Source organism: Rhinoderma darwinii, chromosome 5 (genome assembly GCF_050947455.1).
Source record: "Rhinoderma darwinii isolate aRhiDar2 chromosome 5, aRhiDar2.hap1, whole genome shotgun sequence".
In the NCBI taxonomy this organism is placed as follows: Eukaryota; Metazoa; Chordata; class Amphibia; order Anura; family Rhinodermatidae; genus Rhinoderma; species Rhinoderma darwinii.
The window spans coordinates 297,617,876-297,636,342 of record NC_134691.1 but is presented as its reverse complement, the minus strand read 5'-3'; the positions used below and the strand labels follow the sequence as shown (position 1 = coordinate 297,636,342).

General features: G+C 42.7%; 1 protein-coding gene across 1 annotated transcript in view; it reads left to right on the top strand.

Annotated features, from left to right (window-relative positions):
* PLCD1 (phospholipase C delta 1) overlaps nucleotides 1–18,467 on the top strand; it is a 76,525-nt gene that overhangs the window by 47,079 nt on the left and 10,979 nt on the right. Inside the window, exons 4-11 of the mRNA XM_075827328.1 lie at nucleotides 1,414–1,543; nucleotides 2,857–3,085; nucleotides 13,180–13,381; nucleotides 13,642–13,786; nucleotides 15,575–15,724; nucleotides 16,104–16,274; nucleotides 16,399–16,555; nucleotides 17,062–17,178. Coding sequence (XP_075683443.1) covers nucleotides 1,414–1,543; nucleotides 2,857–3,085; nucleotides 13,180–13,381; nucleotides 13,642–13,786; nucleotides 15,575–15,724; nucleotides 16,104–16,274; nucleotides 16,399–16,555; nucleotides 17,062–17,178 — 1,301 coding nt within the window. The remainder of the gene's footprint in view (nucleotides 1–1,413; nucleotides 1,544–2,856; nucleotides 3,086–13,179; nucleotides 13,382–13,641; nucleotides 13,787–15,574; nucleotides 15,725–16,103; nucleotides 16,275–16,398; nucleotides 16,556–17,061; nucleotides 17,179–18,467) is intronic.

Here is an 18,467-nt window from a genome sequence, read left to right as displayed (position 1 = left end):
AATTACTGGTTGGCATGTTCTGAAGTGGTGTGGCCTCGAGGCACCATCAGATCGTATTTTACCAACCTTTCTCTGACATTTGGCACGCTACAACTTAATACCTAGCTGTAGAAAACTGTATTTCATTAGCACTCATTCTCCTCAAAAATGTTCTGGTGTCATCTTGCATACCTTGAAGTCCAGTTAATTTGCCATTCAAGTTGAGGTGGTCCTATATCTAAAGGCCCTTTTACACAGGCATGTAAATTGGGCAAACGAGCGTTTTATATAAACGCTTGTTTCCAATCATTGCCCTGTTAACAGGGCAACAATCGGCCGATGAAGGAGTAAACGATCGTTCATCGGCTGATTTGCATCATTTTTGCAGGCAAACCTCCCTGTGTAAACAGGGAGGTGCGCTGTGGACATGATCGAAACTATGGGGACCAACGATCATAGTAACGAGCACTCAACCCCATACATTACCGATCATTGCGTCTTGCAAAACGAGCACCGATTGACTAAGGGTATGTGCACACACACTAATTACGTCCGTAATTGACGGACGTATTTCGGCCGCAAGTCCCGGACCGAACACACTGCAGGGAGCCGGGCTCCTAGCATCATAGTTATGTACGATGCTAGGAGTCCCTGCCTCGCTGCAGGACAACTGTCCCGTACTGAAAAAATGATTACAGTACAGGACAGTTGTCCTGCAGCGAGGCAGGGACTCCTAGCATCATACATAAGTATGATGCTAGGAGCCCGGCTCCCTGCACTGTGTTCGGTCCGGGACTTGCGGCCGAAATACGTCCGTCAATTACGGACGTAAATAGTGTGTGTGCACATACCCTAACTGTTTTGTTGATCTGCCCCCAAATTTTCACGGTCCATGTAAAAGGACCCTTAGCCTCACCAACTACAGATATGTATTAACAATCTAATGCTGAAAGGGGTTATCCCATGAATAATTTTCATAACCAATATCCTGAAATGCTGTTAATAGTGGTTTTAAAATTTACAGTATTGCAAACTTTTTGGTTCCATGTGTCCCCTTCGGTGCTGTTGCTAATATGTGCTGCTATGAGAGGTGCTTGTAGCAAAATTGGCACATTGTAGTCAGGGTTGTGAGTCTAGGCCATGGTCTGGATTATTTAGATGTTCAATATGGGTCTATTCAGTGTAGCAAAAAACTCGATCTGACCGCATCGTGTGAATAGACCCCATGAGTCATTTTTTGTGATAGAAGCTTTTTTGTAAGTGTTTTTCTTCTTTGTGTCTAATCGATTACTTTGGTCATATTACACAATATTATTTTAGATTACCATGTCCTTTCCTGTTCAGACACTAGAGGGTTTATGACAATCTTCGTTCTCAGTTTAAGGAATTGCAAAAGCTAGATCTTAATACCATAATAATCCTTAATGTTAATAGTTGGATCCACTCATGTCTACGGAAAGCTGATAAAAACAAGGATAACAAAATGAGCCTTAAAGAGCTAAAGAGCTTTCTGCAAGAAGTAAACATTGAAACTGATGATAGCTATGCAAAACAGATATTTGAGGTAAGAGCCCCAGATATGTGTAAAACCTGTGTTTCTGGTATCATTTTTTGACACGCCTACAATCTTATTGGCATATATATATTATACAATTTCGTAATCTAGCAAAAAACAAACTATGTGTAATGGGGTTTTCCAGTCCCTAAAAAAATTTAAGGCCTATCCTCAGGATAGGCCATCATTAGCTGATCGGTTGGGGGCCAACTCCCAGGACCTCTGCCGATCAGCTGTTTTGAAGGGGGGTGTAGCGCTTGTATGAGAGCTGCTTCCCTCTTTTCTACTTTTATCACTGAATCGTCGACCCGTAGCAGCGATTCACCGGTATTGCAGCCTTCTTCTCCCATTGAAATAAATGGGACAAGGCTGCAATACCGGTGAATCGCCGCTACATCTGTGTCGACTGTTCAGTGAGCAAGTAGAAATGAAGGGGAAGCCGCGCTCGTACGAGCGCTGCACCCCCTTCAAAACAGCTGATTGGTTGGCGCCTGACTCCCGGTAGATTCCCTTTGTAATACCCAGGAGTTTTGCTAGGATCTACATAGATCAGTTTTGCGCCCATCCCCAAAAATATATTGCAGATAGCATAGCTATAAAACCACTTTTATATAACATGGCTTAGATACACCACCTTATCAGCATACTTTCCCTGGATATTTTGTTGTGAACCCTGTTCCCTTAGATACACCATCCCTGACCCCAAATAATTCTGTCATAAACCCTAATCTATATATAATGGCATATCTCTAAATAATAGTCCTGCACTTACCAAGTAATACCACTATACAAGGAACAAATAATACCTCCACACCATGACCACATATATCTATCACGGAGACTAATACAAGCAATAATATAGCCACCCAGTGGTCACCTACAAGGACTACACAGGCGCTCTGCAGAGTATAATCACACTGAAGACCTTATAATTGTGAACACAATACATATAAATCCAGTGACTCACAGGTGACGTCTTCCCTGATTTGGACTCGTTCACTTTTTCTTTTTTCTTCATCTGATCTAGAATGCCGGGACTACTTTTTCTGGCCATTATTAATTTCTGCAAAGTTTGCTGCTCCCTTTAGTGTGCCACACAAAAACAGTGGCTTCCTAGTGCCACCCACAGTAGTAGTGCATTCAAGCCGTAATAGTGCCCCCACTTAGTAATGTTGCCCCCTTATTGTTCCCCCACCAGATGCCTGGTTCTAGTGACACCCCTGGTAATATCAACTATAAAAACATTTAAGACTTTTAATATTTATTTTTATATGATATGTTCTGATCTTTTCAATTACATTTTTGGATTTGTTAATTTTCAGCATTGTGACAAATCAAAGACAGGCTCCCTGGAGGATGACGAAATAGAAGAGTTTTACAAGATCTTGACAACAAGAGAAGAGATAGATGTTATATTTTCTACATATAAGGACAGTGAGCATTTCGTGTCTGCCAGTAACTTCCACAAGTTCCTGAAGAATGAGCAGCAGGAAAATGAGGGTTTAGACCATGCAAAGTCATTGATAGAAAAGTATGAACCAAGTGAAGAAGGTAGGTTGGTTGTCATTACTATGCATCCTCTCATAAGATCATTCACACTTCTAAATCCAGATCCAGTGGTAATGCATTCTTATAGAATGCATAAAAACTGCAGTGTGTGAACCTGGCCGCACCATGTCTGGCTGGGATGCTGCAGGGGGCAGCAGAAAATGTCACGCTAAATAGTGCTTCTCGGGACTGAATTTTTATGAATGTTATGGTATGTAGACATCTGCCGTTCCCCAGTGGTTTTGCATAGAAAAATCAATAATGAAGACTTCCGGTTCCGGCACGCACATGAGTAGACGCGAGTAAGGAGAGCTCCGTTAACCCGACTCAAAAACCGGGGTCCCGAGGCTTTGATACCTGACCTGAGGCTGCTGGCCGACAACCCTACGTACAGGCTTCTCTCCGGCGTATGGAGAGATATCTGGTGAAAACCGGGACCCCAGGATTAAAAACACAGGCCCTGCAGACTGACGACATGCTGCCGCTGGGGAAAATGGCGCCTGAGCCGGCCAGGAACACGAGGAGTACGAGTTCGCGCTCGGCATCACAACCTCCTCTGGTGCAGCCAGATGGGGAAGAAGGTGAGCCTGAGACTATGTTTCACAATATGGACATTTCATGTCGAGTCTTGGCCAGGGAAGTAGCGAAACTTATAGCCCCAGATATCACAGCTTCTCTGGAGGCGACGGTGTCGAAATTATTGCACCAAATTCAGTCGGATGTCTCAGCTCAGGCGGAAAGACTTAACGATTTGGAACAAAGGTTCAGTTTATTGGAGGATGAGCTAGCGGGAACACAGGAGGAGGTGAAGAAGGTGATAGCTTGCAATCTACAGCTGGTTGATAAAGTGGATGACTTGGAGAATCGCTCGAGGAGGAGCAATTTACATATTATTGGGCTCCCAGAGTCTATACCAGCAGGCCAGCTGCTAAAGTTGTGTGCGGTGGAGTTGCCTCAGGCGCTGGGGTTGCCAGCCCCGCTGAGAGCGGAGAGAGCTCATAGAGTGGGACCGGTGCGAAGTGTGACCCAAGATGGCGCCCCAGCACGACCGCGACCAGTCATTGTGAAGTACCTGGACTATGTGGATAAAACGAATGTGTTACAGGCCTACCGAAGGTCAACGGCACAAGTGAGAGTGCGAGGCAGCAGAATCTTAATGTTTGGAGATTACTCGGCTGAGGTTACACGAAAGCGGCGGGCTTTTAGCACGGTGTGCTCTCTACTGCTCCAGAAACGCATTCGGTTCTCTTTGATGTTTCCCGCCATTCTCAGGATCTTCGAACCCGGTGGTGGGATGGAATCGTTTTCTTCTCCAGGGGAGGCGGCTAAGTTTGTGGAAAGCTTGTCCAAAGACAACAATGGTGATAGCCAGACACACAGGGGCGGACTGCCTCGCAGGGGACGTTCCAGAAACAGGAGTATCAGGAGGGGTCTCACCTCTTCTTCCCCGGATTGAAGGGAGCTGCCCAGGCGGTGATGGAAGGAGACTCATGTTATTTTAAGTCCCACATTGTTTGAGACAAAATTGTTATACCTATCGGTGCATCGGAGGTTGAGGTTTACTGATGTTAATGGTAGGAGAGGGCCCAGCTGAGGGAGGCTTGAGGAAATTTTTGCAAGGAGTCGGGTGGGAGTGTAAGGAGCTGTTGATACTTTCCGGGTATACAGGGAGTTCATTGTATACCAAGGGGTTTCTAGTGGTGGAATGTACAGAGATTTCACGCTAAAATGTGCGAAAAAAGAGAAGTCTGAAATTAGTAATGATCTGTTGTTGGGGGTTCAATTCTGTTTTATGTTTAGGGAGGGGGAAGGAGGGGGGGAAACTGTCTCGGTGGATGAGGTTTGCTTTGCCATTACTGTGAGATGCCTAAGGTAATAACATGGAATGTGAAGGGGCTGCAGTCCCCACATAAACGCATGATGGTTCTTCGCCACCTGAAAAAGCTGAAAGCGGATATAGCGATTTTACAGGAAACCCATCTATTGGAACGTGATTTCCAGAGAATGCGTAAATTATGGGTGGGCACAGTAATGGGTTCTCCAGCAGTTCATGGCAAGGCAGGCGTCTTACTGCTCATACACAAAAGAATTGAATGTTCTGTGATTACTTATGAGCGGGATGAGGGGGGCAGATATTTGCATGTGATCTTAGAGGGCGCCATGGGGAGAGTGAGTTTGTACTGTATATATGCACCAAATGACAACAATCGGGTATTTTTTAAATTTCTGGAAGGAAAACTGCTAGCGGATAAAGAATCTCAGATTCTGCTGGGAGGGGACCTTAACTCAGTCTTATGCACAACAGAGGATAGGAGAAGGGGAGATGGTAGGGTGTTGGTTGAAAGAACACACAATAAAGTCTTGGCCCCATTAATGTCTTCCACGGGCATGGTAGATGTATGGAGAGCACAATTTCCATTAGGTAGAGAGTTCACTCATTTTTCTCATGTGCATACCGCATGGTCGCGTATTGACTATTTTATGGCTTCTCCGGTGCTCCTTTCTAGGATCCTTAGTGCTCGAATAGAGGACTTGGTGATTTCAGATCATTCACCGGTTTCTCTGATCTTGGCAGATACATTTAAAAGGGGGTCGGATATATTGTGGAAATTTCCGTCGTTTCTGGCCACTGATGAATCCTTTCAATCATGCTTGAAGGGGTGGTTAGGGGAATATAGTCAGGAAAATCAAGCTCATGGAGAGAACAGTCACTTGTTTTGGGACACAGCCAAGGCAGTGCTGAGGGGGAGGATAATTTCTTATGTGGCGTCGCTTAAACGAAAAACCAACAAGCATTTCAACGAGTCTAGTAGAAATCTTCGCATGAAATACACAGCGTACTTGGCAAATTCGACACTAGCGCTTAGGGGGGACTGGCTCACGGCTAAGGCAGAGTTTGAAAGGTGGCTGGACAAAAGAGAAAGGTTCCAGAGAGAACAAACAACTGCGCATTTTTTCAGATATGGGAACAAATCAGGCTCCCTGTTGGCCAAAATGGCGAAAGGACAATTTCGCCCGACTCACATAGGGGGGTTGAGAGATGGGAACGGGGAAATACAGAAGGATCCAAAGATCGTCAATGATATACTGGGAGATTATTATACTGCGCTATATGCACAGGACAACTCGGAGAGGGCTGAGGGGAGGGAGTTTCTGGATTCCTTAACGTTACCGTCTCTCTCGGACTCTGATAGAGAAGCATTAAATGCATTGATCACGGAACAAGAGATCATATCGACCATTAAATCATTGACGAATAACAAAGCGCCAGGGCCAGATGGATTTTCTAGCGATTTTTACAAACTTATGAGGGAGGAAGTCACGCCCATTTTATTGCCGGTGTATAATCGTATACTGTTGAATAAGGAATTCTTGAAATCGGGAAATGTAGCTTATATCAAAGTCTTGTATAAGGAAGGGAAAGACCCGGCTAACCCGGGGTCCTATCGACCAATCTCTTTGATAAATCAGGATGTTAAAATATTATCGAAGATACTGGCAGACAGGTTGGCTATGTTTCTCCCGAATTTGATTGGGCCACACCAGGTGGGGTTTGTTAAGGGGAGGTCGGCGGTCAAAAACATACGCATGGTTTTGGCGGTACAAGACGCAATGAGGTCTTCTAACATGGAGGGACATGAGTCGCCAGCACTTTTAACGCTAGATGCCGAAAAGGCCTTCGATAATGTCCACTGGGAGTGGCTGAGGTTAGTTCTAGATAGATTTGGGGTACAAGGATTGTTTAGGAATTACTTGGAAGCATTATATTCAGAACCGCTAGCTAGGGTGTTCACTGCAGGATTTTTGTCAGCACCAATACATTTACAGAAGGGAACAAGGCAGGGATGCCCCCTGTCTCCATTGCTGTTCGACTTGGCTTTGGAACCGCTAGCGAGACATCTTTTGTCCTCTAGGGATTTTGAAGGGATTATGGTTGGCAGTCAGGAGGTCAAACTAACATGCTTTGCTGACGATCTTCTGTTGTTTCTGAGATCGCCTGGGGATCATTTGGGGGGAGTGCTGGAGAAGCTAAAATACTTTGGGTCATTCTCAGGCTATAAAGTCAATGCGCAAAAGAGTCAACTACTTTACTTGAAGGAATCGGGGGCAAGACCACCCTTGCAGGGTACGGTGGAAATAGCCAGATCTTATATCACATACCTGGGGATTAAGATAGGTAAATTTCCCTCTTCCCTCTATAAGCTAAATTATTCGCCCTTGTTTGAAAAAATTCATAAGGAACTAAATCGATGGGCGTCATTGCCATTGTCGTTGTTTGGGAGAGCTGCTCTTTTAAAAATGATAAGCTTTGCTCGCCTGCTATATCCAATGCAAACCATACCCATATTGATAAAGCATCTAGATAACCAGAAATTACAGACAGAATTTTTACAATTCTTGTGGCAAAAGAAGAGACCTAGGATTGCATATAAACAATTGGCTCTACCCAAAGTGGATGGAGGCATTCAGCTGCCACTTATACGATATTACAATTTAGCGGCCATCTGCAGGCATATAGGGGACTGGATACATAACACTAATATGTACTCCAATGTTCAGCTGGAGCAGGATTTGGCGGGATCGGTTCCGTTGCAGGCCCTGCTACATCTGCCGTATGCTCAACTGCCTAATAATGTTAAGTCAAGTCTGTTGCTGAAAGATACAATTGGTGCCTGGAAGGCGGTGCGGAAGCTTTTTGGTCTTCCGTATGGTCTTTCTAAATTCTGGCCGTTGTGGGATAACCCCATGTTCCCACAGGGGAGTCAGAATAAATTGTTTTCGCAGTGGAGAGATGAAGGGATCAATGTCCTGGGCCAACTCATGAATGTTGAGGAGGGGAGATGGCTTACGTGGCAGGAGGTTTCTAGCAAATATAATTTGAGGGGAAACCAGTATTTGCAATATGCTCAAGTAACAGGGTTATGTAAAACCAAAGTCTGCAATATTGAGGTAGTGGAGATGCGGGGAGCATTTGATGGGTTGGTGCCGCAGGGTGGTACGGGGAGAAGCCTTGCAAGTTTATATGGTAAACTTCGGAATGCTCATCTTGATTCCTTTTAGTACTTCTTGCTTTAAAACGTGGGAGGTAGAGCTGGAGGATCCAGAAATCTCCAGCAAAATTCGAGATGGATGGGAGAGGGTGAGGAAGGTCATGGTAAATGAACAGTGGCGGGAGATGCACTTCCGGCTTATGCACAGAGCGACATACGCCTTTAATTTATCCTATAGGGACGCTCCAGCACACTATCTGCGTAGTTGTCCTAAATGCGACTTACACAAAGCTAATTTACTTCATGGGATGTGGTTGTGCCCACAAATTCGCACGTTTTGGGATCGGGCTTTACAATTCATTAAAGACACCTGGGGGGAGGAGGTGCACGCAAACCCACAGGCAGTGTTGTTTCACTATATCCCTTTGGACCCAGGGGGGGAGGGACCACCTATAGTGACCCGGAAAGGAGTACATATGGCATTATTGGCTATCAAGAAGTGCATCTTGCGCCACTGGTTACAGGCATCGGTACCGGAAATTGCGGAGGTCGTGACCACTCTCAAGACTTTAATGGGATATGATAGAACGGACCTAGAAAGACACAAAGAAAGGTCTACAGAGCAATTTTTTAAAACTTGGCGTACATTCATCGAGCAACATTATCCCACAGCAGAGATAGGGGTGTTCATGCGCACATTTCGACACACATCATGGTATAGTTCACAGAGTATCCAGGGCACGCTAGGCATTCTGGTGGCTAGTTGAGAAAATGTTCACCGAGATGGGGGAGAAGTTGGGGGGAGGGAAGGGAATTGTTGGATGTGTTTTGTATTATTAATTACTTTGTAACTTAATGATGACAAGGAAAATGGAAAATAATTTTGAAGCTGGAACACATTATCTGATGTACGTATTATTGTATGTGTGACACACATTGCATACTTGTAACTGTTCTGGCTTTGAATAAAAATATATTTGGAAAAAAAAAAAAGAAATCAATAATACGTAAAAAAAAAAAATTGCTTGACGGACTCAAACATACATTTGTCTGCCCTCTCAATTCTAAAAAAAAGTCATTGTGTATATGGGTTTTCCATACTATAAAATAAAACAAAAAACATCCAGAGGTTATGCAAAAATACATTTCTGCCATACCATTTTGTTTTTTTTGTATACAAACCTATATATCTGGTGTATATGCCAAACGTGGTGTGAACAGAGCCTAGTAGTAAAGTGTTCTTCTGACTTCATTATATTTGACTACAAGTTTCTATGGAGCTACATGGACAACCTTTAGCTGCAGTCGTATCCTAAAATAGCTAATTGTATTTTGTACTCGAACGTCAATGCATAAACAAAGCTTGCGCTTTCAGAGTGGTCAAGAAAATCGGCTAAAATACATGTAATCTAGAAACACTGATAATTTGACACCTTTTCCAACCCAGATCTGAATAATAATTCTCCATTCCGATTCCCTAATATAAGGGTTCCCATACAAATTAGAGGAAAGTCTACCGTACCTGCCAATTTTGGCAGGACAGACCGACTAATATATATGTGCATGTCCCGACTCTTCAGACGGCAGGGGAATAAAAGGACTGGGCATGTTGGATTTCAACAATCCAAATCCTTTATTCTCATGAGAAAGGAAACTCTACCAGAGGGGTCTGGCAGTGGATTATTCACCCCGCCAAAACGAAGACTCCTCCACACTCGGTCGAGTGTCCATGTGTATGGACGATGTCTAGAGGAATAGCTGTCAGCGAAATGAGCATTTGGATGACCGCTAATGTAAGTGAACAGCCCGCTTAAAGGGAATATATTGAGTTTTTATCCCTCAAAACTGCTGACCGCGTTCTATAAAGGGTGGGCAGTGTAGCGAACTACATCGGTGTTGCATAACTGAGAAATCAATGTTTTAGCCCCCCCCCCCCCTCGGCACCGTGATTGCAAGTGCCACAGATGTGGCCCCTTGATCTTCAAGTTCTCCAGGCTCTCCTCACTGGATGCTGACAACCTCTCCCCTTTGATGGCTCTATTGGTCTCCTGATTGTACGATAGAGCCGTTACTCAGCGGACAGGCTGGCACTGTTCAGTGATGAGGGCCTTTACACTTAAAAACATTAAACATTGATTTCTCGGTCTTGCAACTTGCATGACTGACCCCACCAATATAGTTACTCTACACTCTGCACCATATGACTGACCAATTGATTTTATACAGCACCTATCTGGTAATGTAATACACACGAAGGCCCTATGCACACGAACGTAAAAACGCCCGTAATTACAGGCCCATAGACTTCTATTGGCCACTGGTACCTTCCCGTTTGCTTACGGGAAGGTGCCCGGGCCGTTGAAAAATATGGAACATGTCCAATTTCAGGCCGTAATTACGGCACGGGCAGGCCCATAGAAGTCTATGGGGCTCCCGTAATTACGGGTGGCTACGTGTGTGCACCTGTAATTACGGGAGCGTTGCTAGGCGACGTCAGGGTATAGTCACTGTCCAGGGTGCTGAAAGAGTTAACTGATCGACAGTAACTCTTTCAGCACCTGGGACAGTGACTACCGCTGGAGTTAATGGTATTAAAAGTTAACTTACCCAGAACTCCCTGCTTCTTCCTCCAGTCTGGCCTCCCAGGATGACGTTTCATCCCATGTGACCGCTACAGCCAATCACAGGCTGCAGCGGTCACATGGACTGCCGCATCATCCAGGGAGGTCTGACTGGATGTCGAGAGGGACGCGTATGAACATTTACTTCCAATCGCTGCGGAAACTCAGCCCAAGAGGGATGCCCCTTCTCTCTATCCAGCACTGATAGAGAGAAGGGGCTGCCGATTTTAGTGCAGAGAAAACGGGTCCGTAAATACTGGTGGAATACGGGTCGAATACATGTGACAAAGGACCTGTATTTACGGGAGGAAAAAAATACGTTCGTGTTCATGGGGCCTAACATAGAGGGACCGGCTTGGCGAAACGCGTGTTGAGGTCTTTCTGTGCCTATACACATCACCACCTGTCTCTAGGTTCACTATGTCTCGGGGTACGCTTTTTTTGCCTTAAGGGCCTTTCTGCCTCTTATTGTCGTTTTTTGACTTACAATTTTGTGCTAGGGATTTCACATTCATTGGTCTGTACCCATCTGACCTCTGTACTTGCGTTCTTTTGGTAACCTGCCCTGTACATTATTTTCCATCCATAGCCCATAAATTTATTTATTGGTACGTGCGGGTATGTAATATTTCATTTTTGCATTACCTATGTATTTGGATTCTTGTTTATTACTATTGTGCCCTTGCAGTGTCTGTGGGTGGTTGTACTGTATACCACATGGCATGTTTTCCATTTTGTGCTCTCTCTAATTATGGTCCTGTTTTAACAGCTTTATGTATTGTATTTTGACTCTTATATATTAACCCCTTTAGTGACCAGCCCATTTTAGGCCCTAATGACCAAGCTATTTTAGTTGTTTTTCTATTATAGTCTCATTCAAAGAGCTATAACTTTTTTTTATTTTTCCGTCGACACAGCTTTAAAATTAACTTTTTTGGGGGGGGGGGGGGGATTATAAAAAAACAACCTGAAATTCCACCATTGTTATATGCGTTTTAAATTGATGCCGTTCACTGTGCGGCGTAAATCACATGTTACCTTTTATTCTCTGGGTCGGTACGATTACGGCGATACCACATATGTAGAGGTTTTTTATGTTTTACGACTTTTGCACAATAAAAACCCTTTTGAACTAAAATTATTTGTTTTTGCATCGTTTCTTTCCAAGAGCCGTAACTTTTTTATTTTTCCATCAATGTAGTAATTTTTTGGGCTTGTGTTTTGCGGGACGAGACTTAGTTTTGATTGGTACTGTTTTGGGGTGCATGGGACTTGTTGTTTCACTTTTATTATGACTTTTTTGGGGGGCAATGGGAAAAAATTGCAATTTCGCCATTGTTTTTTGCGTTTTTTTTTTTTACGCTGTTCACCTTGCGGTTTGAATTACATATTAACTTTATTAATTGAGTCATTACGGTCGCGGCGATACCACATATGTGTACTTTTATTTCTTTTACACTTTCTAAATAAAATCACTTTTTATGGAAAAAAATGGTTTTATTTTTTTTACTGTAATTTTTATTAATCTTTCACATTTATTACTTATTTTTTTTAGTCCCACTAGGGGACTTTACTGTGCGATCTTCAGATCGCTGCTGAAATGCTTCGGTATACTTCGTATACCAGAGCATTATTGCCTGTCAGTGTAAATCTGACAGGCAATCTATTAGGACGTGCCTCCGGCGCGTCCTAATAGGCATATGTCCAGGGCAGACCTGGGGGCTTTTATCAAGCCCCTGGCTGCCATGACACCCTATCGGAGACCCGCGATTGCATGTGCGGGCCGCCGGTGGGTGACTGGGGGAGCTCACTGTCGCTGTTGACGGCGGCATTTAACAGGTAAACTTCGATCGCGGGTATTGGAGCAGGAGCCCAGCTGTCACCAGACAGCAGAGCACGGCTCCAGCCGGCACGGGACACACATGCAGGACTTAGACTGGGCCTCCGTGAAAAGGCGACGGCCTAGCCGAAGGCCCCTTAGTGACCAACGTGAAAAGGCGTATTGGTGGTCACTAAGGGGTTAAAGATTTACTGTTTTTTTGCAATTTCTGGGTTTTTGTGTTTGCGCATGGGTTGTCTATCCTAAGGATAGACCATCAACTTTAAAATCCCAGATAACCCCTTTACAGTGAATCTCTCTCCAAAGCTCCAAATCCCCAGCCTAGACATAAATTGAAAACCTAACCGGCTGGCTACCTGCATCTGCCACTAGAGGAACTTACTGTATACTGTTCGTTTATGAAGTTCAATCTATAATAATGTTGTAAGCTCCCGTGCTCCCTCAGGTGGTGGCCGCAGGTAACCAGCTTGTTAAGTTTTAAAATGTCTATGCTGGGGATTTGGAACTTTTGTATCTGAAAAACAGAGCTGCAGCCACAATTGAAAAAAAAATAAAATAAAAAAAAATTCACAGGTGGATATTCACTTTAGGTGATTCAGATTTGCCTTTTGAAGGTCTTCCTATAGTGTTTGTTTTCTATTGCAGGCAAAAAACAAACGGCTATGACTAAAGATGGCTTCCTCATTTATCTGTTGTCTGATGATGGTAATGTGTTCAATTCGGCTCACAGTAAAGTTTACCAGGACATGAAGCAGCCACTATGTCACTACTTCATCTCCTCCTCACATAACACTTACCTAATGGAAGACCAGTTAAAGGGGCCGAGCAGCACTGAAGCCTATATACGGTAAGCTCCTTCCAATTTCTACACACCACAAAATTTGCAGGTTCGCTCCAGCCTACGGAATGTTGTATGTAACTAGAGAACAATGGCTGAGAATTTGCAAATACCCCTCTACTCTGCACTAGAAGATTTGAATAGTCTGGCGGTTTAGGGTATTATTTTGTATTGAAGAGTTGATAGCTATACAATGTGCTAATTTCTAGATCATATTTACATACACCCGTATTTAACACAGATTGGTGTTTTTTTATTTTTTTATATAGGGCTCTTACCAAAGGCTGCCGTTGTGTGGAGTTGGATTGCTGGGATGGGCCTAATAGAGAGCCAGTTATTTATCATGGCTACACGCTTACTTCCAAGATCCTCTTCAAAGACGTCATAAAAACGATAAAGAACTATGCATTTAAGGTATGTAAAGAATCTCGGAATAACACTATAATCGTGCACTTAACATAGTGCCCCAGGACAGAAACATGCAGGAAAAACATTTGGAAATATCTTTTACATGAACCGATTTCTAAGTAAGTTCGCATGGAGCTTGCTTCCTTATCGTTATAGAATATTGCCAGACCTGTGCAAAGTTGTATCCATATATTTGTAAGGACCTTTCTATATTTTGTACACTTATGCTCCTAATGCCACTATCTCGGTGCCCTGTCTAGCAAGGAGACTGTTGGGTCTAACTAGAATCTGATTGTGATAACTGTCACATGATGAGGGTTGTTTTCCACTGTAAAGACACCTCTGGCAGCGGCTTATCCCCCATAGAAACAAAGGATTGGGTATGTTGAACTCCAACATGCCCGATCCTTCATCTGCTGTTGAGGGAGAGTCAGGCGACCCCCAATAAACATTAGATCGTTGTCCAAACGTCAAAATTGGCCAAGCTTAGTTTAATGTGTATATGCACCTTATCAAAGGCTGCTAGGATTTAATTTTTTTATTATTACCTTACTCGTTTTCAATTTTCCAATAAGACGAATTGTTAAAAAAAATACAAATTTGAAAAAGAACCCTGCCTGTCATTTACTGTGTCTCGGACAAGCTAGGTCCTCTCGGAGAAAGCTGCACTTAGCAGCGCGCTCCACTTCCTGCTGCATGGATATAACCTAATAGTAGTTGCCTGAATCAGTAAAGCGCTTTTTAATAATGGCAGCCATAGATGGACCGATGTCTCACTGGATGTCTGTGCTACACTTGCCTTTACTTGGGTCTTCAGGCTCTCAGAAGATTAGCGAGTCTTTTCTTTATTATGAAAAAGCGAAGGGTCCGATTCTGGGTAGAATATGAAGTACTTGAACTCCTCAGATAATCTGGTTGTAAAGGTGGCCGTTGTGTAGCCAACTTCACCAAAATGGCACGGTTTCTTAAAGCTGATAACCATATGAAGGCTTGTATGTATGAAGGTTAGCATCTGAAGATAATCATCAGTCTTTAAAGTGTACCGCTTCCTAATTTAAAAAAAGCTAAAGTGCTACGTGTAATGTGATTTACTATTTTAGATGTCTGACCAACAATGAGTCTTTTTTTTTTTTTTTGTTCTGTTCCGGTGCAGCGCGGTCCTGCAGCTCTCTAAATCGGGAACGAGCTGCACCTTCTGTCTCCGTGAAATCTGTAGCAAGCAAGAAGCCTCTGTTGTAAAACTCTATTGATTATAAAATAAGTCCCACCGCAAGGCTTTCTGCTTGCTTCAAATTCTTTTGAGACACAACATGCAGCTAGTTACTACACTTTACGGAGTGCTGCAGGATCGCGCTGCACAGGCACAAACACTGCAAAAACAGTCATTTTCTAATACATCTTATGGCAAACTGGTACATTATACTACATGCAGCAATATAGCCGATTTTAGTTGGCGGTACACTAAAGTGCATTCTTGCTCAAAAGGTTATGCTGACAAAAACACCTTAGTTGGGGGTTCAGGTTTGGTAAAAGTTCATCAGATATTGGTAAAGAAAACGGTCACTTGGTGCTTTATCAATAACATTCTATTTTAATCAACATTGTTTTTTATTGAAAAAATTTTCAGTACAAATTATGCATTGCAAGGACAAGAATAACATACTCATCATCACATAAAGTTTATCAAAACAAACAACTGCATCAAAAAATTATGCTTAAGATAGAGTAATTACATATTTAATATAACATTCTATTTTGACTGATTTACTGACTAACTATATTGCCTTCCTCAAGACTTCCCCTTACCCTGTGATCATTTCTCTGGAAAATCACTGCAGCCTGGATCAGCAGAAAATAATGGCCAAATACATGAAGGACATACTTGGGGATATGCTTCTCACTCTGCCAATTGAAGGAAAGATAAAGGATTTCCCATCACCAGAGGTTAGATATTGCTTGCTTACAAGACCAATGTAAACTAGGCATCATATAAATATAACCAAGAGTTCTGGGTGAGGTAGGGCTGGGCAATTAATTGAAAAATAACCGAAACAGAAATTCAGCGCAATTAACAGACGTCATCTTGTGCATTTTGGTTTCTTAGATTTTTTTATTTTTTTTCTTGGTTTCAACTGTATCTGCGTCCAGTTATAGGGGCATTATACTGTGTATAGGCATTCAATTTAATCTATATAATAAACAAAGAATCTATTGTCAGAAAAATAATGAAGGATTACATATCATAAATTATAATATGTTCGCTTCTATGAACCGTCCTTTGTGTGTAATTTACATTCTTAAGATCGATCTCATTGTTTTTCAGCAACTAAAAGGGAAAATCCTGGTAAAAGGAAAAAAGCTCAACTCACTGGAAGACAGCATAAAGGAAACGGAGAATAGCGTTACCGAGGATGATGATGTGTCTGATGAGGATGAAGCTGCAGAAATGGAGGACGAGGCTGTCAAGTCTAATGTCCATGCCAAAAAAGGCACGGTAAGCAGTGAAGCCTTGGAGGAAAAAATACTCCGTCACATAAATCCTATTTCTAACTACATTTAATTGAAACCTCATTATGTAAGGTGTTGGTACTTCATATTTGAACTGAATTATGTCCTAGAATGCAAAGATGAAGCTCGCCAAGGAACTATCGGACACCGTGATATACTGTAAGAGTGTGCATTTCCGTGGCTTTGAATATGCAGCAGAGAATCAGTCATTCTATGAGATGTCCTCCCTCACGGAGAGCAAGGCTCTGAAGCTGGCCAGCGAGTCAGGTAATACTGGGGAGATACTGCAAATCTGTCTACTTGCTTGGTGTGATCATAAACCGATTTGGATTGATTGCCTTAAATCGTCTTATGAAGTTAGTGGTGGGTTTTCTTTGAAATTAGAATAGTCCAGTATTGCACCTGCCATAGTGCGGTCTATTGCTTAATAGCGTGAAGGCACATGCGGTAATAGGTCCGTGTAACACTGGTCTTCACTCAATGCAGTGTACGGTGATGTGGTATCTGGTATATACTGCGGGAGTATTTAATTGGTATTATACGAGGGGACCATTCTCTTCACACATGCAAACTTAACGGAGTGCCATGTATCCCCTTATTGGAGATTAACTAGTATGTGCCAGGGTTTTCACTCACCCCTTTCTTAGTGAAATACCATTTTAAATGGAAACCTGTATTGGACAGTCTAGTGTTGCATGACCTATTAATGAAATGCTGCATTTTTGAATTGCAGATCCTACTAATCTTGTGTATTGTATCTTTTTCCAATAAAGGAAACCGTTTTATTCAGCATAATTCCAGGCAGCTGACAAGAATTTATCCTGACGGCATGAGAACAGACTCCTCCAACTACAGTGCTGTAGATATGTGGAATGCGGGCTGTCAGATAGGTGGGTGCTTATCTGCAGTATATTTTCTAATCACTAAAATAGAAAAATAGACATTGGAATCCTGTATTAATGTGGTTTTCTGTTATGACATGTCAAACTTGTCAGTCAGATAGTGGCAGCCAAAGATCACAATTGCTCTAAAAAAACAAACAGGGAATCTCATTCTAACTACAAAGGAGGCTCTCTCCATGTGCATCTACCTCTACAGTTACATGGGTAACAAGTCCCCTAGTTTTCCAGATGGGTCCCCGAATATTGCGTAAGTGGTTAACAGATTAAAAGACTTTTAGAAAACCTAACACCCCCTAAACACTGTGCATTTTTGCAAACATTCTCACACTTGCCAACAATCAGCATTTTCGTGAGAATGTTCTGCAAACTGTTCAGCAAAGTGCAGGACTTCCGCTAATGTGCATGTAAAAGGCACTTCTTTCCTGGTAGGAACAGCGATGTAGTTTTACTAGGTCCTGAAACTCGAGTTTGACATTTTGTCAAGTATGCCTTCTTTTATTGCTCCATTATGTCTAATATATTAAATGGAGCAACTTTGCATATAAGACATGGCAAAATTAAAAATCTAATACTATTTTGTGCCTATAGTTTGCATGCCGATCCATCGGTCTACCATAGTCACTCTTTTATCCACCTCTTCTCCTCCTGTCTGTAGGCTAGCAAGGGAGCACATAAGAGACTGCAGGGTGAGACTACACAGAACAGTAGATTAGCCAGAAAAAGATGGGGAAAATGAGAGTAAGGCTATGTTCACACGCTTAACAAAAATCGTCTAAATGCGGAGCTGTTTTCGAGGGAAAACCGCTCCTGATTTTCAGCAGTTTTTAAGCAACTCACATTTTTCGCATTGTTTTTTACGGCCGTTTTTGGAGCGGTTTTTCTATAGTCCATGAAAAACGGCTCCAAAAACAGCTGAAGAATTGACATGCACTTATTTTTTGCATGCGGTTTTTTAAGCAGCTGTAAAAAAACGCCCCAACAGAATGCCGTTTTTCCCATTGAAATCAATGGGCAGATGTTTGGAGGCGTTCTGCTTCAGATTTTTCGGCCGTGTGAACATACCCTTACACATGATTGCAAAAAGCCTTGATACGATTTTGTGTCACTGCAGTATCCTGCAAAGTTGCTGCTTTTTTTTTTTTTTTTTTTCTTGCATTGGAGCAATACAAAATGGTTGCATAAGTGTACATAACCTTTTAAGCTGTGAAGGGACAAAGATCACATATAAAGTAATATAACCATTTGATTATAGTGGTAGCGAGTTGCATTTGGTGAAA